The following is a 20,571-nucleotide window of genomic DNA, read 5'->3' on the forward strand; positions in this document are numbered from 1 at the left end:
CACTGGTATAAATACACAGGACATAATGAGGACAAATGGGAGACACCTGGTGGGGGGTGGAGACAAGCACAAGACCGGGGAAACAGATCAGGGCGTGACACAGACTCTATACTTGCACAGATACAAAGATGAGTGCTGTATCTGTATCTCTATGGCCTGTCTATCTTGTCAATATAATAGACAGTTGAATTGGGCCCCAAGTAGGTGCTTGGATGGAAGCTTTAATTTTGTTGTCCCTACTGGGTGACTGGAGACTTGAGATGGTGAAGTGAGATGCATCGAGCTGTAGCCACGCAGCAGCCTGTGACTAAAACTAGCCTGTCACTAAAACCAATACTACCACCATCTACTGGCCGTGGTTAATCCCTACCACATACTGTACATGTGAACTTCTCCTTTTCTTTCCTATATTCCTTTCCTACTTTTGTCGCTCCCTTTCCTTTACTCCTTTCCTAACTTCTCTTCCTTCTTCCTTTCCTATTCTCTCTACTGGCTGTGGTGAATCCTTACCATATACATGTGAACCTCCTTTTCTTTCCTGGATTCCTTTCCTACTATCCTTGCTCGCTTTCATTTCCTCCTTTCCTAGTTCCCTTTCCTTTCCTTCTTTCATTGCTTCCTTTCCTCCTTTCCTAACTTCCTTTACTCTCTACTGGCTGTGGTTCATCTCTGCCACATACATGTGAACTTCTCCTTTACTTTCCTAGATTCCATTCCTCTTTTCAGAGCTTCTTTTCCTCCTTTACCAGCTTAATTTCCTCCTTTCTTAAATTCCTTCCTTTCCTTCCTTATTTTTTTCCTTTCATCCTTTTCTTTCCTGGATTCCTTTCCTCCTTTCCTCACTCTCTTTCCTTTCCTTATGTCCTAGCTCCCTTTCTTTTCCTCCTTCCCTAGCTTTCATTCCTTTCCTCTTTTCCTAGCTTCCATTCCTCCTTTTCTAGCTTCCTTTCCTATCTTCTTTCCATTCCCATCTCCTCTCCTTCTTCCCTAGCTGCCTTCCCTATCTCCCTTTCCTTATCTCCTTTCCTTTCCTCTCTACTGGCCATGGTGAATCATAGGAAAGGAGGATAGGAAAGGTGGAAAGAAAGGCAGTGAAAAAAGGAGGAAAGGAATCTAAAAAAAATAAAACAGGAAATTAAATGAATAAGGAAATTAGATAGGAAAGGAAATAAGGAAAGGAAAATGGGGTTTGAGGCTAGGAAAGGGAGGCATGGAAGGAAAATAATCTAGGGAAGGAGGAAAGTAGGCTAAAAAAGTAAAGTGAGCTAAGAAAGTAGAAAAATAAATGTAGCTAGGAAATAATGTAAGAAAAGGGAGTGAGGAAAGAAGGAAAGGATTTTAGGAAAGAAAAGGAAGAAGGACAAGAAGCAAGGAAAGGAGGAAAGGAAGCGGGGGAAGCAAAGGAATGTTTTGGGAAAGGGAAAGAAAGCAAAAGGGAGTGAGGAAAGGAGGAAAGGAATATAGAATATACAATGAGGAAAGGAAATGTTTAAGGAAAGGAAGCTAGAAAAATTGAGCTTTGAAAGGAGGGAATTGTCTAGGAAAGAGGGAAGGAAGCTAGGAAAGAAGGAAAAGAAAGGGATCTATGAAAGGAGGAAAGGAACGGGGGAGAGGAATGGAATCTAGGAAAGAAAAGGAAGAGTTCGCATGTATGTGGTAGGGAAAGAACCATGGCTAGTTGAGCGGAAAGGAAAGCTAGGAAAGGGTTCTAAGAAAGGAGGAGAGTAAAGGACGCTAGGAAAGGAGGAAAGGAAAGGAAGCAAAGAAAGGAATCGGGGAAAGAAAAGGAGTTCAAGTGTATGTGGTAGGATTCACCACAGCCAGTAGATGGCGATAGTATTGGTTTTAGTGACAGGCTAGCTTTAGTCACAGGTTGTTGCAGGGCTGCAGCTGGATACTACTGGGTGAAGTGGCCTCTATTTTCTCTCTACCTCTCAGTCTCTCTCATTGTCAATCTCTCTCCCCCAGACAAGAGGAATGCTGGGTAAATGAGGCTGTGGTGAACTAAGGCAGGGGGAGACTACTGCAAATAGAAAGTAGGAGTCTAGTGGTCTCACTCAGGAGAGAACACACAGGGTAGGAATTATGTGGTATTAACAGGAAAATTAGAGTGATTGAAACTATAGAGAGGGACTATGTGGATGATGAAGGAGAGAGTGGAAAGATGCAGAGAGGGAGGCAGAGCTGGATGTTTAGGGTGAGACCACAAAGAAAGTGGATGGGTCAGAAATGGATGGGTACCACTCTTTGGTTCTATCCAATATTTGTCTTTGCCAGGTTGCCATTGAGCACTTTACATTATCTGAAATTGAATTGATTTGTTGAATGGTCATTTGATTTTGCTGAGAGTTACCACACCCCACTCCCTCTCACTTTCCTTCCTCCTTCCTTCTGATTCAGCTTCCCAGCCCGGCCGCAGACACTTATCACATTGCTGACATTTATCTATGGTTTTCATCCAAGCCACCAAGTCTCTCCATCCCTTCTAAAGGGAGGAGAGATTACTTTCAGAAGAATGGGGTTAGTGGGGTATAAACCACTAACATCTTAGGGAAAGTTACATGGCTGGTTATGCAGGAAATCCAGACATCCAAACCACTACGCCCCTACTCATCACCAGAGTGAGTGGAACCTTTCATGTTTTCATGTTTAAATTCAGTATCCTGGTGCAGTTTATCTGCAACGAAAGCATCATATCAGACTTAGGACACAGCGTGAGTATCAAGCTGGGCTTCAAGGGCTCAAGAGGCTTTAAGGCAGGACAGTCAGACACATAATGCATAGACAGAGAAGTTTTAATATACCATCCATTTGCAAATGTGTTCAAAAAACAAATAATTGGCTTTGATACTTAACAATACTCCATAGTTAATACTCAATAACTCACGATGCATTGCATCCATACATTAGTACTGAAGCTTTTGCAAAACACAATATTAGGTACAATTGAAGTCGGAAGTTTAAATACACCTCGGCCAAATAGATTTAAACTCGGTTTTTCACAATTCCTGACATTTAATCTTAGTAAAAATTCCCTGTTTTAGGTCAGATAGGATCACCACTTTATTTTAAGAATGTGACATGTCAGAATAATAGTAGAGAGAATTATTTATTTCAGCTTATACAGTATTTCTTTCATCACATTCCCAGTGGGTCAGAAGTTAGTATTTGGTAGCTTTGCCTTGAAATTGTTTAAATTGGGTCAAACGTTTTAGGTTGCCTTCCACAAGCTTCCCACAGTAAGTTGGGTGAATTTTGGTCCATTACTCCTGAAAGAGCTGGTGTAGCTGAGCCAGGTTTGTAGGCCTCCTTGCTCACACACGCTTTTTCAGTTCTGCCCACAAATTTTCTATAGGATTGAGGCCAGAGCTTTGTGATGGCCACTCCAATACCTTGACTTTGTTGTCCTTAAGCCATTTTTCCACAGTTTTGGAAGTATGCTTGGGGTCATTGTACATTTGGAAGACCCATTTGTGACTAAGCTTTAACATCCTGACTGATGTCTTGAGATGTTACTTCAATATATTCACTTACTTTTCCTTCTTCATGATGCCATTTATTTTTTGAAGTGCACCAGTCCCTCCTGCAGCAATGCACCCCTACAACACGATGCTGCCACCCTCGTGCTTCACGGCTGGGATGGTGTTCTTCGGCTTGCAAGCCTCCCCCTTTTTCCTCCAAACATAACTATGGTCATTATGGGCAAATAGTTCTATATTTGTTTCATCAGACCAGAGGACATTTCTCCAAAAAGTGCGATCTTTGTCCCCATGTGCAATTGCAAACAGTAGTCTGGCTTTTTTATGGCGGTTTTGGAGCAATGTCAATATAGGGCTCGTTTTACTGTGGATAAAATATACTTTTGTACTTGTTTCCTCCAGCATCTTCACAAGGTCCTTTGCTGTTGTTCTGGGATTGATTTGCCCTTTTCGCACCAAAGTACGTTCAACTCTAGGAGACAGAACGCGTCTCCTTCCTGAGCGGTACTGCGTACTATTGTTTTTACAGATGAATGTGGTACCTTTAGGCATTTGAAAATTACTCCCAAGGATGAACCAGACTTGTGGAGATCTACAATTTTTTTCTGAGGTCTTGGCTGATTTATTTTGAGTTTCCCATGATGTCAAGCGAAGAGGCACTGGGTTTGAAGGTAGGCCTTGAAATAAATCCACAGGTACACCTCCAATTGACTCCAATTATGTCAATTAGCCTATCAGAAGCTTCTAAAGCAATGACATCATTTTCTGGAATTTTCCAAGCTGTTTAAAGGCACAGGCAAGGTAAACTTCAGACCCACTGGAATTGTGATACAGTGAATGATAAGTGAAATAATCGGTCTGTAAACAATTGTTGGAAATATTACTTGTGTCATGCGCAAAGTAGATGTCCTGACCGACTTGCCAAAACTCTAGTTTGTTAACATGAAATTTGTGGAGTGGTTGAAAAACGAGTTTTAATGACTCCAAACTAAGTGTATGTAAACTTCCGACTTCAACTGTATATGCATACAAATATTAATTTTTCAATTTACTTCGAAAAACATGTAAAGAACAGATAATACAACTTAACATACTTTTCTTATCAAAGGATTTGTTCAGATTGTTAAATTGGAGTGAGCAAATGTCAATGTGTACTGCGGCTTGCGGAAGTATTCACCCCCCTTGGCATTTTTCCTATTTTGTTGCCTTACAACCTGGAATGAAAATTGATTTTTGGGGGATTTGAATCATTTGATTTACACAATATGCCTACCACAAATATTTTTCCTGTGAAGCAAACAAGAAATAAGACCAAAAAAAACAGAACTTGAGCGTGCATAACTATTCACCCCCCCCAAATTCAATGCTTTGTAGAGCCACCTTTCGCAGCAATTACAGCTGCAAGTTTCTTAGAGTATGTCTCTGTAAGCTTGGCACATCTAGCCACTGGGATTTTTGCCCATTCTTCAAGGCAAAACTACTCCAGCTCCTTCAAATTGGATGGGTTCTGCTGGTGTACAGCAATCTTTAAGTCATACCACAGATTCTCAATTGGATTGAGGTTTGGGCTTTGACTAGGCCATTCCAGGACATTTAAATGTTTCCCCTTAAACCACGCGAGTGTTGCTTTAGCAGTATGCTAAGGGTCATTGTCCTGCTGGAAGGTGACCCTCTGTCCCAGTCTCAAATCTTAGGAAGACTGAAACAGGTTTCCCTCAAGAATTGCCCTGTATTTAGCACCATCCATCATTCCTTCAATTCTGACCAGTTTCATCCCCACAGCATGATGCTGCCACCACCCTGCTTCACTGTGGGGATATTGTTCTAGGGGTGATGAGAGGTGTTGGATTTGCGCCAAACATTTTCCTTGATGGCCAAAAAGCAACATTTTAGTCTCATCTGACCAGAGTATCTTCTTCCATATGTTTTTTTGAAACAAGTAATTTTTTTTCATTTCACTTCACCAATTTGTAGTATTTTGTGTATGTCCTTTACATGAAATCCAAATTAAATCAACTTAAATTACATGTTGTAATGCAACAAACTAGGAAAAACACCAAGGGGGTGAATACTTTTGCAAGGCACTGTAAGCTCATTAAATAACCATCAGCTATGAAACAATCATCAGCTTTTCAGATACAGTGTAAGCCCTTCTCATACATTTTGCATATAGAATGTTTTCCACTTTAGGTAAGGATAGAATGTCTTCTTGTCATGTGTAGATAGAATCCTCTCTAAAAGACCCCTCGCGCTCACACACTCTAGGGAAATTTTTACTGCATCACAAACTACTTCACTATCCAAACAGATGTGTGGATTTCAAATAGAAGATAAAGCCAATCATCAATTGTTACTGTTACTCAGACTTGAACAGATATGACAACTTGCACTGCCCTTGTCCCCGTCCACATGTCAACTGTCTGATTTGGTGAATATAATTTACCTAAAATAAAACTGTTGGTGTGAAGATTACAGAATGAAGGTGGCTATTTTATGTGTGTAGCTTACAATTAGTGCTGTGTTTATACAATACATGTTTTATCCTCTCCCTCACATTTTGAATCACACCATGCAATCACTGGACAGGCTACACTTAATCATGTTAAATGTCTTTAACAAATGCCACTCACTATTACTTTAGTTTAACAAAGTAAACAAAAATGTACAATATAATCAAAAGACTCATTCAAGGGGAAAGCCAGCGTTGGAGAAGAGTTAGCCTCTTTTAATTCTCACACACTATATAATAACATCACTGAGCAGAAAGAGACACAGTCATTAGTCCCTATCCTGGTTCACCTCCACTTTATCTGGAAGACCTCAACATCTAGTCTATCTCAATGATAATCTCAGCTCAGGAAATAAAATGTTGCCTCCTTTTTAGTGATAAGTTGCTAACACCGTGCTAATTTTATTTGAAGTCATTCCTTGGTTATGAAAATAGTTCTACTCTCAGTTTAATGAATGGCTCTTTGAAAGATAGCCGATGGGGAATTGTGTAGAGTAGACTGCCGAGTACACAACATTGACAGAAACACTGTATCAAAAGGTCTATATTTTGACTGTAAGAAACAATCAATCACAGCTCAATATCGATAAGGGGAACAGCACAGTCAATGATCAGCATTTAGACCAGCACAGTACACAAAAGTCACTGAAACAGGAAACGCCAAGGCAAATATGTCAATCAATTAGCTTTAAATGCAATGCAGGCTATGGCAAGAAGGTCTGTAGAGTCAATGCCTGTGTGTGGTACTAGCTAGAGGGAGTAAGGACACATAGGAGGCTGGTGGGAGGAGCTATAGGAAGACTGGCTCATTGTAAGGGCTGGAATGAAATTAATGGATTGAAGTCAAACGTGTTTCCATGTTTCATACCATTCCATTTATTCCATTCTAGCCAGTACAATGAGCCCGTCCTCCTATAGCTCCTCCCACTAGCCTCTTCTGAGACAGAGAGGATAGGATCACGTCCCTCTACTCTCGCGTTGCCTCACTTCCAAGTCTTGTTCACTTGGCTATTGGAATGAAAGTTAGAAAGCCCTAAAACTTACTTACAGTAGGAGCAACAACCCACTGGACTGGACTGTCCTGGTGATGGAAACACATTGTGCCCTTCTCATCAGATAATTAAATCAAGTGAGTATGTGTTCATTAATCAAAGTGCGAGTGTAATATGGCACATCTGTTCTATTGTCAGCTAGTGCTGTGTACAGTAAATGTATGAAGATGATGGAAAGGTCATGAACTGAATTGTGGGAAAAAAAATTGTAGAGTAAAGTCCTCTAATAAAAAAATCCTGCTTTCTCTTTTAGATCTAAATAACCTTACGATGAGTGAGATTGAAGAAATGATGAGGTGAGACAATGAGATGTATATTTACATTCTTTAATTCAAATTCTCTCTGTACAGATACATTGGCTCGGAAAACAACCAACATATGAATGAAGGTAAGATCCATGGAAGAGTAGTCAAAGTGGGAAAGTTAGTAGTATCTACATGGTCAGATAAGTATCTACACTTACAAATGTGTCTTTAGTTAAAAACATCCACACCCTGCTTTGGGTTGAGGAAAGGCTGGACCTCATTTCATTCTACATGGTCTTACAGTAATATCTATAATGGATTAAGTCTTGAGCAGCTTTATCAACGGGATCATATTCCCCCCATAGGGAAGAGTGTGGCTTTTAAGAAACATCAAGGAGTAAAAACTGTGGGTTAACTGAGACCTATTCTTAGTACTAAGAGGAATGGCTGTGTATGTAAGTCTATCTCCCATGAGGTATTACACCTCTCAAGTGGGAAAGAGATCTAGACAGAGAAAAGTCTGTATTTTAATGATTCAATTACCACAATGAAATATATACAACAATACAATGATAGAAATGAAAATCGCCTCTAATGCTGCATTAACTGTACAGAGATATAGGTGTATCTTAAAATTTGTAAAAGCTACGAGAAAATAAACCTTTGACGTTGTCCTAAAGGCATAGAGAGGAAGTCCCTGTGCTGAATTAGTTCAAATCAGAAAGCCTTGTTCTGTTACAAGCCTGGGGAGCACAACCACAAACTTACAGTGGTGAAGCACAAACATGCTGAGAAAAAAAAGAAAATATATAGTCCAATAGATGGAGTATTCCCACATGGATTCTCCAGCAGTAGTATTAGGTGAATGCATCTGTGTATTGTAAGGCTACATTTATACAAATATAAAATACAACAAAGCCCTACAATTATAATTGGGGGCAAAACTTATTATCGTCATAAAGATGTGTATCTGCAGTACAGGAACTATAACACAATGGTTACCACCATACATGATTGTGCAATAAAACACATGTTTCCAATAGGGACCTGTCTTCTGACCATGCAGATATCATTAGTGGATTCTCTTTCTAGAAGTTGTCAAAGGGGAAGGATAATTAAGATAGAAAACAACATGTACATAAATGCAGAAATGTAAAAAGCAGACACACATTTTAAAAGGACGAGTAAACAGTTTGTCCCGCACCTCAAAAAATAATACCCAGGATTACTCTGGGCACCACACCTCTCCTCCTCTTTGTTCTCCTCATCTCCCCCAATCCGTTTAAATTACCTCCTCTTGTTGGCATCAAGTCCCTCCTCCCCAACCTGAATTCATAACCCGCCTGCCCCCCCTGTTGGCAGGGCACTGGAACAACTCTGTACTCCTGGCCTGGGGAGTTCGCTGGTGTCCAGAGGTAAATACGTGGGAAAGCCATTGCTGGGCAGGGATCAGACCAGACTGGTTGGATGGCAGCGGTAGGTGCAGTTGGAGAGGGGGTCGCGCTCAGCCCCCCCATCAGCACTCTGGGAGCAGCATCCCTCGCAAGGAGACTCTGGAACACAGAGTGAGAGTGGATGATCACCACACAGAAATCTGAAAACTCAGGACGCTTCTATCTACACTATAAATCTACCTCTTATTAGCTTATTTCAAACAGTATCCTATTGGGCATTAGACAAGGATTTACATATCAAAGTGTTAATGAGTGAGACAGTGTAACTGATTGTGTTTGAGAAGTACGTAAGCCTGAGCCTAATACATTGTGAAAGGGACTGGTTATTCACTAACAACATACTGTACATAGCAACAAGACATACTGGGGATGAACAAAACAGAACAGCTAAATTAAGCCTTTTGGGGGGGGTTATGTCGTGTCTCCAGTTATTCAATTATGTTTTGCTACACTTAGTCCTAACTTGTGTTGTGTGATGGAGGTTTGCCCCACTGACCGGTGGTGTGCTCTGTCTCTGTGGCCTCGGGCAGCAGTAGGTGGGCTCGGAGTGTGCTGGGCAGGGTGGTCTGGCTGGGGCCCTCCTGACTAGTGCCCAGCTGCAGACGCCTCATGTGACGCACCACTGCCGTGGCGTTAAACGCTTGCTGCGGGAGGGAGCACATTCAAATCAAAATGTTTAAAAGTGATACATAATAACTGCCATAGAAAACTGTACTGACAATAACAGACAGCTGAATGCTGCAGGATTATACTTATATACTAAACAAAGCAAAAATGTCTTTGCATTTTGAAGAAGGCCAGGTGCACAGAAAAAGTAACTCACCCTCCACTTGCTCTTGGCAAAGTTCTTCTTGATCTGGGCACTGACAGACTCATGGATGTTCTTATCTAGAGCTGTGTCACCAGCGATCCTGAGGAACAGAGAAAGCCATGAGGGGACAAGTTTAGCTGGTTGTCACAAGAACAGGTGAAAACTAGACAAAAACACAAATGTAGTAGATTATGATAAAGTTGTGTTATGTGCATGCCTGTGTGTGTGTGAAGGAGAATATGGTGTACACTACCAGGGGTGCTGCAAAGCCTGGTCACATGTGTAGCGTATCCTGGGGTCCTTCTCCATCAAGTGAACTATGAAGTCTTTGGCTGAAAACAACACGAACAGACACACATTTACAACTCAGATATTTCACCCAAAAACAATGCCTTTTTTCTTAATTTACATGAGATATACAGTAACTAATAATCCTACTTACAGATGACCAAAAAAAGGTAGCTAAAGTAGAAATAGACTAGCTCCCAGGTTACTATAGTACAAGAAGCTTCACTGCATCAGAAACACTGTCCAGACTGACAGTAAAAATAAAAACTGTCCACATGCCTTTGACCTGACTTCAGAAACTCCCTACAGGACTAAGAAATTGTGATCTCACAGGACCTCAGTGATCGTTCTATGGCCAGTGAGTGTCTTATGGTTAATCTCATACACACTGACAGCTTGGCAGACACTCAAAGCACAACAAACCCTAGAGCTAGGGAGTAATTTCCATTAATATGAAACTGCTGACAAGGGGAACTAATAATGGCAACATAATGTTATACATAGTGTATTGCACTATGCTGTAGTGTCCAGGTTTTGTTTCTCTCTCCAGGGAGCAGAGAAAGGAGAGGATTACTGTACCTGAGTCAGAGATATCGTCCCAGTACGGAGAGTCAAACTCATAGTCAGCCTTCAGGATCTGCTCAAAGAGCTTGGCGTCATTCTCATCATAGAACGGAGGGTATCCACACAAACTGTGTCAGAATAAGAGAGTAAAGGCATCACAGGAGAGTTAGGAGACCTGTTGTGGTGCTTTCATACTTCAAAATTCATCCATGAAGTTGTCATTGATCTGGTATGAGTTGATTGTTGAAAACAATGTAGTGGAAAGAAATGTAACACAGAAATTATGTTTTAAGACTGGTAGGAGAAAGACTAAAGTTAAAGAGTCAGTCCAAGCCCATAACTCACAGGATGTAGGCGATGACCCCGATAGACCAGCAGTCCACCGCCTTGCTGTAGGGTTTCTGGGCCAACACTTCAGGGGCTGCAAGACATTAGAGCAGTGTTTTCATCAGCATCATTACACATGTAGTCTGACATGATCACTGTGTGTGTGCTTGCTCTCAAACAGACTAAAATCATACAAAACACATGCTCTTGACACATAGATAAAGACACACACACACAGGCATGCACTGATCAGTGCCAGTCCTCCTTACCCACGTATCCTGGTGTTCCGCAGGCTGTGGACATGACACTTCCAGATCCCTCGATCTTGGACAGGCCAAAGTCACTGATCATGATCTTAGAGTCCTCCTCCATACTGTCGTACAGAAGGTTCTCCGGCTGGGAAAGACAGAGAAATCAATCAACTTTATTGTCACAAACATTTAACACACACATGCACACACTGGGGAAATAATTAGTTATCCAAACTAATAATCAATCAGTTTACACTCTGCTGAACTGCCTGTAAACAAATTATAGTTAAAATTATAGTTAATTATAATTAATCTAATTTGCAGGCACTGCAGAATGCTTGGGGCAAAACAATAGCATAGGAAACAAACATTTTCTATACTACAAGGTCACCCTTTAACCTCTCGTAATTAGTAATACACTAATTACTAAAAGGTAAAATGGTGAAAATTCAACATTGCAGTTTTCATAGTGGGGATACCTATCACTCATCCAGTCTTGTGACTATTCAGTCATTGGACAGAAACGAGAAGGTAAAGGACTCCATTGTTAAAGACTCTGAAATCTCGTCTTTCATGCCCTTTGTCCTTCCCTTACTCCCAATCACGGCCGGTTGTGATACAGCCTGGAATCGAACCTGGGTCTGTAGTGATGCCTCTAGCACTGAGATGCAGTGCCTTAGACCGCTGCACCACTCTGGAGCCCCTAAATGCCCACCTAAATATCGTCCTCACCACCTGACCCTTGACTCAGGCTCACCTTCAGGTCGCGGTGTACGATGCCCATGTCATGGAGGTATTTGACAGCATCCAGGATCTGCTGAATGAGCTTGCTGGCATCTTTCTCTGTGTAAAATCCCTTCTCCACAATCCTATCAAACAGCTCCCCACCAGACACCCTGGATAGAGAAGAGGAAAGATTTTGATATACATATGACCATCTAACTGCTACATATGGCCATCTAACTGCTACATACGGCCAACAAACTGCTATATATTGCCGTCTAACTGCTACAGGGAGGCAGCTGCCTACCTACAGACTTGATATCATTGGTCACTTTAACAAATGAAACAATAGTCAATTTAACAATGCCACTTCAAGAATGTTTACATATCTTGCATTACTCATCTCATATGTATATAATGTATACTGTATCCTTCACTATCTATTCTTAATGATCTATTGGATCTTAGCGGCTCGGTCACTGCTCATCCATATATTGTATACTTATATATATTTATACCATCCCTTTACTAGATTGTGTGTATTACGTTTCGTTGTGGAATTGTTAGATATTACCTGTTAGACACTGCTGCACTGTCGGATCTAGAAGCATAAGCATTTCGAAACTCTCGCATTAACATCTGCTTACTATGTGTATGTGACCAATACAATTTGATTTGATTATATGTTGTCTAATTTAAACCTGCTTTATCTATCTTCAACCTTTATCTATCTTCAACCTACATCACCACTAGGTGGAGGCATCACTTCTTCCTAGGTGTACCCACCACTGCTCTCTATGATTCAGCACTAACAACAAGCTAAAGCCTTGTCAAGCTGCCTCCCAAAGAGAGGGGGAGAGAAAAAGAGGAAGAGTGAGAGAAAGAGTTAGAGAGAGGGGATTTTTATGTGTGCAAACCCACAACTGTTCTTTGGTTAAACCTGACTGCCCTTACGGCAGTGTTGCTAAAGTGAACACAACATCCCTCTGTCATCACACCACCCACTGTTTTCTACAGCAAAAAAACTCTCTCTCTCCTCCTTTCTCTCTGTCTCTAACTTGCTCCACACCTTCTGACATTTCAGGAAGAGAGATGGGTGGGAGAGAGCAAAGTTACTGTGTGAGGGCATATTCCCCAGTGGTTGTCAGCAGGCACGATGCTGCGAGTGTATGTCTGTATGTGTGTGGGAGGGGGGCTTCTCTTGAGATCAGTGAACAGAAAGGCCCCTGAGCTCAGAGAGTAATTAATGGAGAATGACACTGTGCGTGGGAGACAGCACAGGCAGGGAGCCTGAAACACACACGCAAACACACATTGCAGAGGCATAATCCTGAAAGTTTTTAAACTGAAGGTTGCAGAGAGTGAGTTGATTTAGGGACAGAAAGTGTTGACGTGGGTAGAATTGGAGAACAGAGAGAGATAGCAGAAAGAAGGACAAAATAAAGACAGCAAGATGGTCACTCACAGCTGCATAATCAAGTAGAGGTGGGTTTTACTCTCAAAGATGTCCTCCAGGGAAACAATGTTGGCATGTTTTAACCTAGAGAGAGGGAGAGAACTTTAGAGTCATAGTAACAAACACAAAACATTATGAACACCTGCTCTTACCATGACCTAGACTGACCAGGTGAATCTAGGTGAAAGCTATGATCCCTTATTGATGTCACTTCAAATCAGTGAAGATGAAGGGGAGGAGACAGGTTAAATAATGATTTTTAAGCCTTGAGACATGGATTGTGTACGTGTGCCATTCAGAGGGTGAATGGGCAAGACATAGTAGTATAGTAGTAGGTACCGGTTTGTGTCAAGAATTTAAACGCTGCTGGGTTTTTCATGCTCAATAGTTTCCTGTGCATCTCAAGAATGGTCCACCTAGGGTTGTGGCGGTCACAAAATGTTGTCAGCCGCTGATTGTCAAGCAAATAACTGTCGGTCTCATGGTAATTGAGCGTTAATTAACATAAAAACATTTAGCATCTCCTGGCATCCACACATAGCATACAAGTCACTGATGCAGATCTTGGGAACATCTACATTTTAAAAAGTCTAATAAATCCATATAATATAGCCTACACCATCACAATAAATCCATGATTTAACTTAGACAGGTCTGAAGAAACATGATATGAAGAAAATGTAGTCTATTTCAGAAGAAAAGAACAGCATACTCTGAGTTGTCCTTATGTTAGGTCCTAATGTGGCTATGCCAAATGGCTGTGGGCTACACTAGTCCATTTAGCAGACAAGATTTGCTTTGAGTATGAAGAATACAACTGAACAAAGCTGAATAAAATGTAAATATTTTCTCCAAACGATTTGAGGGAGTGTGTTGAGCGGTTAACAAATAAGTAGGTAGTCCTATATACTTAATTTAGAGTTTTCAAGTAACTTTAGTTGTTGTACAAACATTGGGCTATATGTTTATATGTTTTGATTTTTTTATACATTGTAAGGCTGCATGATGAGACTGCATGATGAGACAAATGATGATTTGAAAAAAGTTGCTTGAAAAGGTATGAGCTCTGCTTAATTTTTTTGCAGGCTGTACACACTTCAATAGTCTCTCAATCACAACTTAGCAAGCACTTGATAATGCCTCGAATTTCACAGCAGTATCCCCTTTGTGGCCGTAATGCACCCTAAAAATCCATGCCTTTTGCAGTCTGGAGTGCAGTGTTGTTCCCTTCTTCCTCTCACTCACATGGCTCTTCATCACGTGATCAGGTCATTCTCACAGGCTACAAGTGAAGACAGACAGATCAGGGATGCAACTGCGAGTGTCCTTATCCAATTCCGAGGTGCATATTGAAGATATTGGAAGAACTGTCCACATTTACTTTTCATCAGCCAACCAGATGAATAGGCCTAACGAACAGCAATCTACTATCCCCCATAGTACAAAAGTTGACCTTTTCTATTCTGTGCAATAAATAAATATTCCAAACATAGTCTGGGACAGTTGTGGGGTGCAATAGATCCCAAATCAATACAACCCCTAGCATCAAAAAATATTTTTATACGCAATGTGGCTGACGCAAGAGATCAGAATGTTTAGCTTAAAATGTTGATGAACTGTTAGGCTATTTCTTCACATTAGAAGCGCTGCAGTGCGAACATGGCAGTAGGCTATAAGCGCAAATGTGCCATTAACGGGAAACACCACTATCAAAAGTGACTGCAAATGTGATTTTGCAGTCACTTTTGATCTTCCCCAAACTTGAAACTCACGTGCTGCTTATGTATGCCAGTTAGGCTCTAAACCCCTTGTAAAGCGTATTAATGTGCTTCATTTCAAGAAGTTATTTGGCCACTTCAGACGCAAACCATATAAAAACACATAGGCCTGTGGGTTAGGCTACATGAGATGTGTAACTATGATTCGAAAAAGTCGCCCAAAAAAATGAAAGTTTCTTATGCTGGGCATCATTCACAAGTGACAATATATAATTCACAAGTGCTAGAATAATATTGACAACCATCAGACTATTCTTGATTTAATCTTTTCTTTACATATACTAATTAATACATGTGTGAAATTTGTTTTGATTTAGAATGTACCATTATCATGAAGCTGTCTCGAAACAGGGGCACTGGGAAAAAATACATGTCATCTATGCACTTAAATAGCAAATGGAGGATTCTTTCCTGTGGTTCATTTTCATGCCAGCCAGATAGTCCTGTTGTAAAGGTAAACAATGTGCTTAATATTAGGAGAGTTGAGAAGTAAAAATAGTTGGCCTAGTCTATAGAAAGCTGATGGGAACCTCCTTTTTTTTAGTAGAGGCCATGACTCTGTTTTCTCACGCAATTGCATAGCCTATAGAAATGTTGCCCAACATGAGCTCATGGGCTCTCATGAAGTATTTGATTAGATTTTTGATAACATTTGCATTTATGTCAGAGTGATTAGAGGGGCAATAGAGTGCTGAGTACCAGGCAGTTAGCAAGTTTGGTAGGCTACTAATGACCAGCAGCAACATCAGAGCTTGGAGAAGCCTAATTACCGTGACTAAACGGTCACAGGGAATTTGACTGCCTTCATGACTCGTGACTGCCGGTGTGGCGGTAATAGGGTCACCACAACAGGCCTAGGTCCACCACCCAAAGGACATCCAACCAACTTGACAAAACTGTGGGATGAATTGGAATCGACATGGACCAGGATCCCTGTGGAAGGCTTTCGACACCTTGTAGAGTCCATGCCCGACGAATTGAGGCTGTTCTGAGGGCAAAAGTGGGTGGTGCAACTCAATATTAGGAAGCTGTTCCTAATATTTTTATACTCAGTCTACGTTACCATGAGAAATACAGAAGACTTTTTCTTGACACAGTGTGATTGTTAAAAATAGCATTTCAATTTTCTCTCAGATCATTTAGATCATTTTTGTATATAAATTAACTTCATAGGGAGCACTATAAGAAAAAGAAAAAAATATATATTAAAAAGGTAATATTAGTTATCTGGAGGTAGAGTTTTATCACGAGTGGTCAGACTGTGTGGTGGCACACAGCTCTCTAATTGGTTGAGCAGTGTATTCCGTCGGCCCTGAGAGTCGTTGGCGTGGTGACAGAACACTGGTGATTCACTGCTCTGGAGGCAGTTTTCTACCATCAGCCCCATTCTCGCCTACAAACACACACAATCTCTCAATCTCTCTTAGACACTCCTCACCTTACAGAACACTGACACATCTTCTTCACTGCCATTTTTCTATCTTTGGTATTAGCTCTGCAGGAGTGCAGAACCATTCATGGGGTAAAAAGCTAACAATGCTCTGACACAAGGCTGAGTCCTCCTATGACTGCAAGAGTAGCTCCTACTCTATCTCTAGGTCTCTCTACACCAAAGTAGCATGGCACAGCACAGGTAGAATACATTGCTTTCCCCTTAAACTACCGATAATTCATCCATCTGTGTCACTAAATTTTGAGAAGATCTGCCCATAAAGGATGATATTACATGAAGGCACTGCATCTCAGTGCAAGAGTCCCTGGTTCGATTCCAGGATGCATCACATCTGGCCCATAGGGCGGCGCACAATTGGCCCAGCATCTTCCCGGTTTGGCCGGGGTAGGACGTCATTGCAAATAGGAATTTGTACTTAACTGACCTGCCTCGATAAATAAAGGTTACATTTTTTTTAATGTCCTAAGTCTTCAGTATAGCAGCAACTGACACTTACAGGGAGAGCCAACATTAGTCATTCTTCCCATGGAATTTAAGCAGACGGGTAACTACTGGCCCATGTTGACTCCAATGATTCCCACAATTATGTCAAGTTGGCTGGATGTACTTTGGGTGGTGGACCATTTTTGACACACAAGGGAGTGTGATAAACCCAGCAGCGTAGCAGTTCTTGACACAAACCGGTGAATCTGGTATGCACTACCCTGTTCAAAGGCACTTAAATATTTTGTCTTGCCCATTCACCCTTTCAATGAAACACATACACAATCCATGTCTCAAGGCTTAAAAATCTTTCTTTAACATGCCTCCTCCCCTTCATCTACACTGATTCCTAATGTTTTGTACACTCAGTGTATAGGAGTCGTATTGAGACTGACCAACAGATAGCCAGACAATCAGAGAAACGAACAGCACCTCATTGATGACAGACACTTGTCACACTGACGAGGTTCAGAGAGGGGACAGATCAAACATGGAACCGCACCACACCTACTCAGCAAACTGGATGCAGTTTATCACAGTGCCATCCGTTTTGTTACTAAAGCACCTTATACCACCCACCACTTATACCACCCACCACCCACCTGTATGCTCTAGTCGGCTGGCCCTCGCTACATATTCGTCGCCAGACCCACTGGCTCCAGGTCATCTACAAGTCCATGCTAGGTAAAGCTCCGCCTTATCTCAGTTCACTGGTCACGATGGCAACACCCACCCGTAGCACGCGCTCCAACAGGTGTATCTCACTGATCATCCCTAAAGCAAACACCTCATTTGGCCGCCTTTCGTTCCAGTTCTCTGCTGCCTGTGACTGGAACAAATTGCAAAAATCGCTGAAGTTGGAGACTTTTATCTCCCTCACCAACTTCAAACATCTGCTATCTGAGCAGTTAACCATTCGCTGCAGCTGTACATAGTCTATCGGTAAATTGCCCACCCAATTTAACTACCTCATCCCCATACTGTTTATATTTATTTACTTTTCTGCTCTTTTGCACACCTGTACATGACCATCTGATCATTTATCACTCCAGTGTTAATCTGCAAAATTGTAATTATTCGCCTACCTCCTCATGCCTTTTGCACACAATGTATATAGACTCACTTTTTTTCTCTACTGTGTTATTGACTTGTTAATTGTTTACTCCATTGTAACTCTGTGTTGTCTGTTCACACTGCTATGCTTTATCTTGTCCAGGTCGCAGTTGTAAATGAGAACTTGTTCTCAACTAGCCTACCTGGTTAAATAAAGGTGAAATAAAAAATATTAAAAAATGTTTTAAAAATGTATCTAGTATCACGTGTGTAACTATGCCCTTTCTGAAACACTGTTGTCTGGGGGAAAACACAACACTTTGTCATTGGCAGTGATCCAACTGAGACAAGAGGGAGATTATAAAAGCCCTTTGATTTCATTATGGTCTCAGTAAAGTATGTTTTATTGAGTGGAGAGAGTGAGCGGAGGTAATGAATTGCTCCATACAGGGGCTGACTAATGGTTTCATGCAGTACTCTGGGGGATACAGTACAGTACACTATATTAGGCTACAGCTCTTACACTAAAAGGGCATGATAATCATTTTCACAAAACATTATGAACACCTGCTCTTTCCATGACAGACTCACCAGGTGAAAGCTATGATCTCTCTCTCAGTACAATACAGTAAGGAAGATTAGTGGCACAGCCCCTCTATAAAGGGTTTACTCTCTCTCTCAACAGATAACTGTATCCACAACTCTTCACACTGATAGTAACTACCCGCTGACTTCTACAATGATGTTAACTACATCCACAATCTTGATCACTGATGTTGTCTTCTAACTACCTCCTTGCTATCTGATGACACTTTCGGTGACTAAGCAGCTCTGTCCTGGGGGCAGTAGTAACATCCTCTAACAGTACTCAAAGAAATGTTGGCTTATTTTTACTTTTAGTAGTTTAATCTATGGTCTATGTATGTCTCTTTCTTTCTCTTTCTGTCTTTCTCTCTTTATGTCTCACTCTCTCCCTATCGAACCCCAATCCTCACCTCTAGAAGGATCCCTGTATATTCACTAGGCCTATGTGTCTCCTGTAACCCAGGCAACAAGAGCATTATAAATAGCTTAGGCCCCTCTAGTTCCGTTGTTTCCGGCTTGGTACGTAATTCCCCTGTTTTAAAGTGAGGTATTTTAACCAGACTGTCATTACCGCAATTGTAATCACTATCTGACTCAGAGTTAAATCTCCTCCTCCCCTAAAATTGATGAGCAACATGTGGGTGTGTGTGTGCGTGTCACTCACTTGTGTAGGACAGCAATCTCGTTCTCAATGCTGTTCTCTTTGCCCTCCAGGGCTTTCTTAGGGATGCATTTGATGGCCACCAGTTTCTGGGTCCTTTTCTCTTCTGCTAGGACCACCTCGGAGAAAGCCCCCCTGAAACAAAAACGAGACAGGTCAGCCAAAGACAACACAGACTGCCAATCACATGTATTTTCATCTGCAATCGTTTTTATTAGTAACCCAGGACAAACACTCCAAAAGAGCAAGCAGAGGTACTGTAACAATGGCAAGGAAAAACTCCTTATTAAAGTTTATGAGCCAGAAGCAACTCTACAGGGGTAGCGCACTTAATTTTGGAACATTCTAGATTTTATGAAGTGGCCTACATCAAACAAGTTTCACTTTTATTTATTTATCCTCTAAACGAATACTGAGGAAACTGGACTTTGGACTGGGAACATATGGGTTGGCTTATTTCCTCAAGTGTTGTAACTTGTGTACATGTCTGAGGACGTATGTGTACATGTGCGTGGTTTATGTACATATGTGTGTGTTATGCAGTGGTAACACTCCCCAGCCTCACTCAGTCTTATCTCTCTCTAGGTTGCTGGTAGCTGTGTGCAGGACATGGACATTGCTGAGCCTTAAGCCCCAGAGGGCAGGTTTTATACAAACATAATCTACAGTAAGACAAGGCATGGCACGATGGCACCATGCCAGGGTCTCAGAGAAGACGCTGCGTAACAAAATGGTGGAAGCCTCTTCTTCACTAATGGCAAGCCGTAGGTGAAATACACAGTCAGAGAATACAAATATTTTACTAAAATTACATGAAATTGGACTTTTCCAATACAGGTGATCAAATCCCAAAGGCCAGCCATATGTTTGGCTTTGGATAATGATGACGCGTGCTCTCAGGCACACCTGAGAAGGAACTGAGGAGTTATTGTGGTCAACCTGCTCCATCTGATTCTTACTTCCTGGAATTAAAGTAGGACATAATGGCTGTTGGACAACACGTGTTATTGTTTGTGTGTTTGGTACACATGGGCACAGGTGTTACACGTAACGACAACAAAGGATGTGTTTGATTTGTGTTTTGACCCTCGGGACTGGTTCATTCATTTGAAAGGACAGAAAAAAAAAATGTTTGCATGCTATTTATAACCCTGCAAAACAGCATCAAACGCTTAACATTCAGGAGTCAAGCCAATCACTGACCTTAAACCACAATGGGAATGATTGTGCTCACTGGGTTATTTCACACCAACAACAAGCAGGAAAACAAAAGAGACAAATATTCTATAAATTGTCAATTTGACGAAACCGGGTTTTCAATGGTAATTCCTCAATGTCGTGCAAAGACTTGAATTTGGTATATGGTTATTGTTGTTGAGTGTTCTTCCTGCTCTTGCTA

The 20,571-nt window shown here is 41.3% G+C and overlaps 1 protein-coding gene across 2 annotated transcripts in view; it reads right to left on the bottom strand.

The window, feature by feature from the left end:
• Window positions 1–7,352: 7,352 nt before the first annotated feature.
• LOC112218942 (calcium/calmodulin-dependent protein kinase type 1) overlaps window positions 7,353–20,571 on the bottom strand; it is a 63,828-nt gene continuing 50,609 nt past the window's right edge. For both annotated transcript variants that reach the window (XM_024380193.2, XM_024380187.2), the window contains exons 3-12: window positions 19,176–19,307; window positions 13,169–13,243; window positions 11,738–11,876; window positions 10,999–11,125; window positions 10,748–10,823; window positions 10,418–10,530; window positions 9,804–9,882; window positions 9,563–9,650; window positions 9,236–9,383; window positions 7,353–8,838 (exon numbers count right to left, since the gene is read on the bottom strand). In XM_024380193.2, the coding sequence (XP_024235961.1) occupies window positions 8,735–8,838; window positions 9,236–9,383; window positions 9,563–9,650; window positions 9,804–9,882; window positions 10,418–10,530; window positions 10,748–10,823; window positions 10,999–11,125; window positions 11,738–11,876; window positions 13,169–13,243; window positions 19,176–19,307 (1,081 nt within the window). In that variant the 3' untranslated portion in view covers window positions 7,353–8,734. The remainder of the gene's footprint in view (window positions 8,839–9,235; window positions 9,384–9,562; window positions 9,651–9,803; window positions 9,883–10,417; window positions 10,531–10,747; window positions 10,824–10,998; window positions 11,126–11,737; window positions 11,877–13,168; window positions 13,244–19,175; window positions 19,308–20,571) is intronic.

Source organism: Oncorhynchus tshawytscha, linkage group LG02 (assembly GCF_018296145.1).
Source record: "Oncorhynchus tshawytscha isolate Ot180627B linkage group LG02, Otsh_v2.0, whole genome shotgun sequence".
In the NCBI taxonomy this organism is placed as follows: domain Eukaryota; kingdom Metazoa; phylum Chordata; class Actinopteri; order Salmoniformes; family Salmonidae; genus Oncorhynchus; species Oncorhynchus tshawytscha.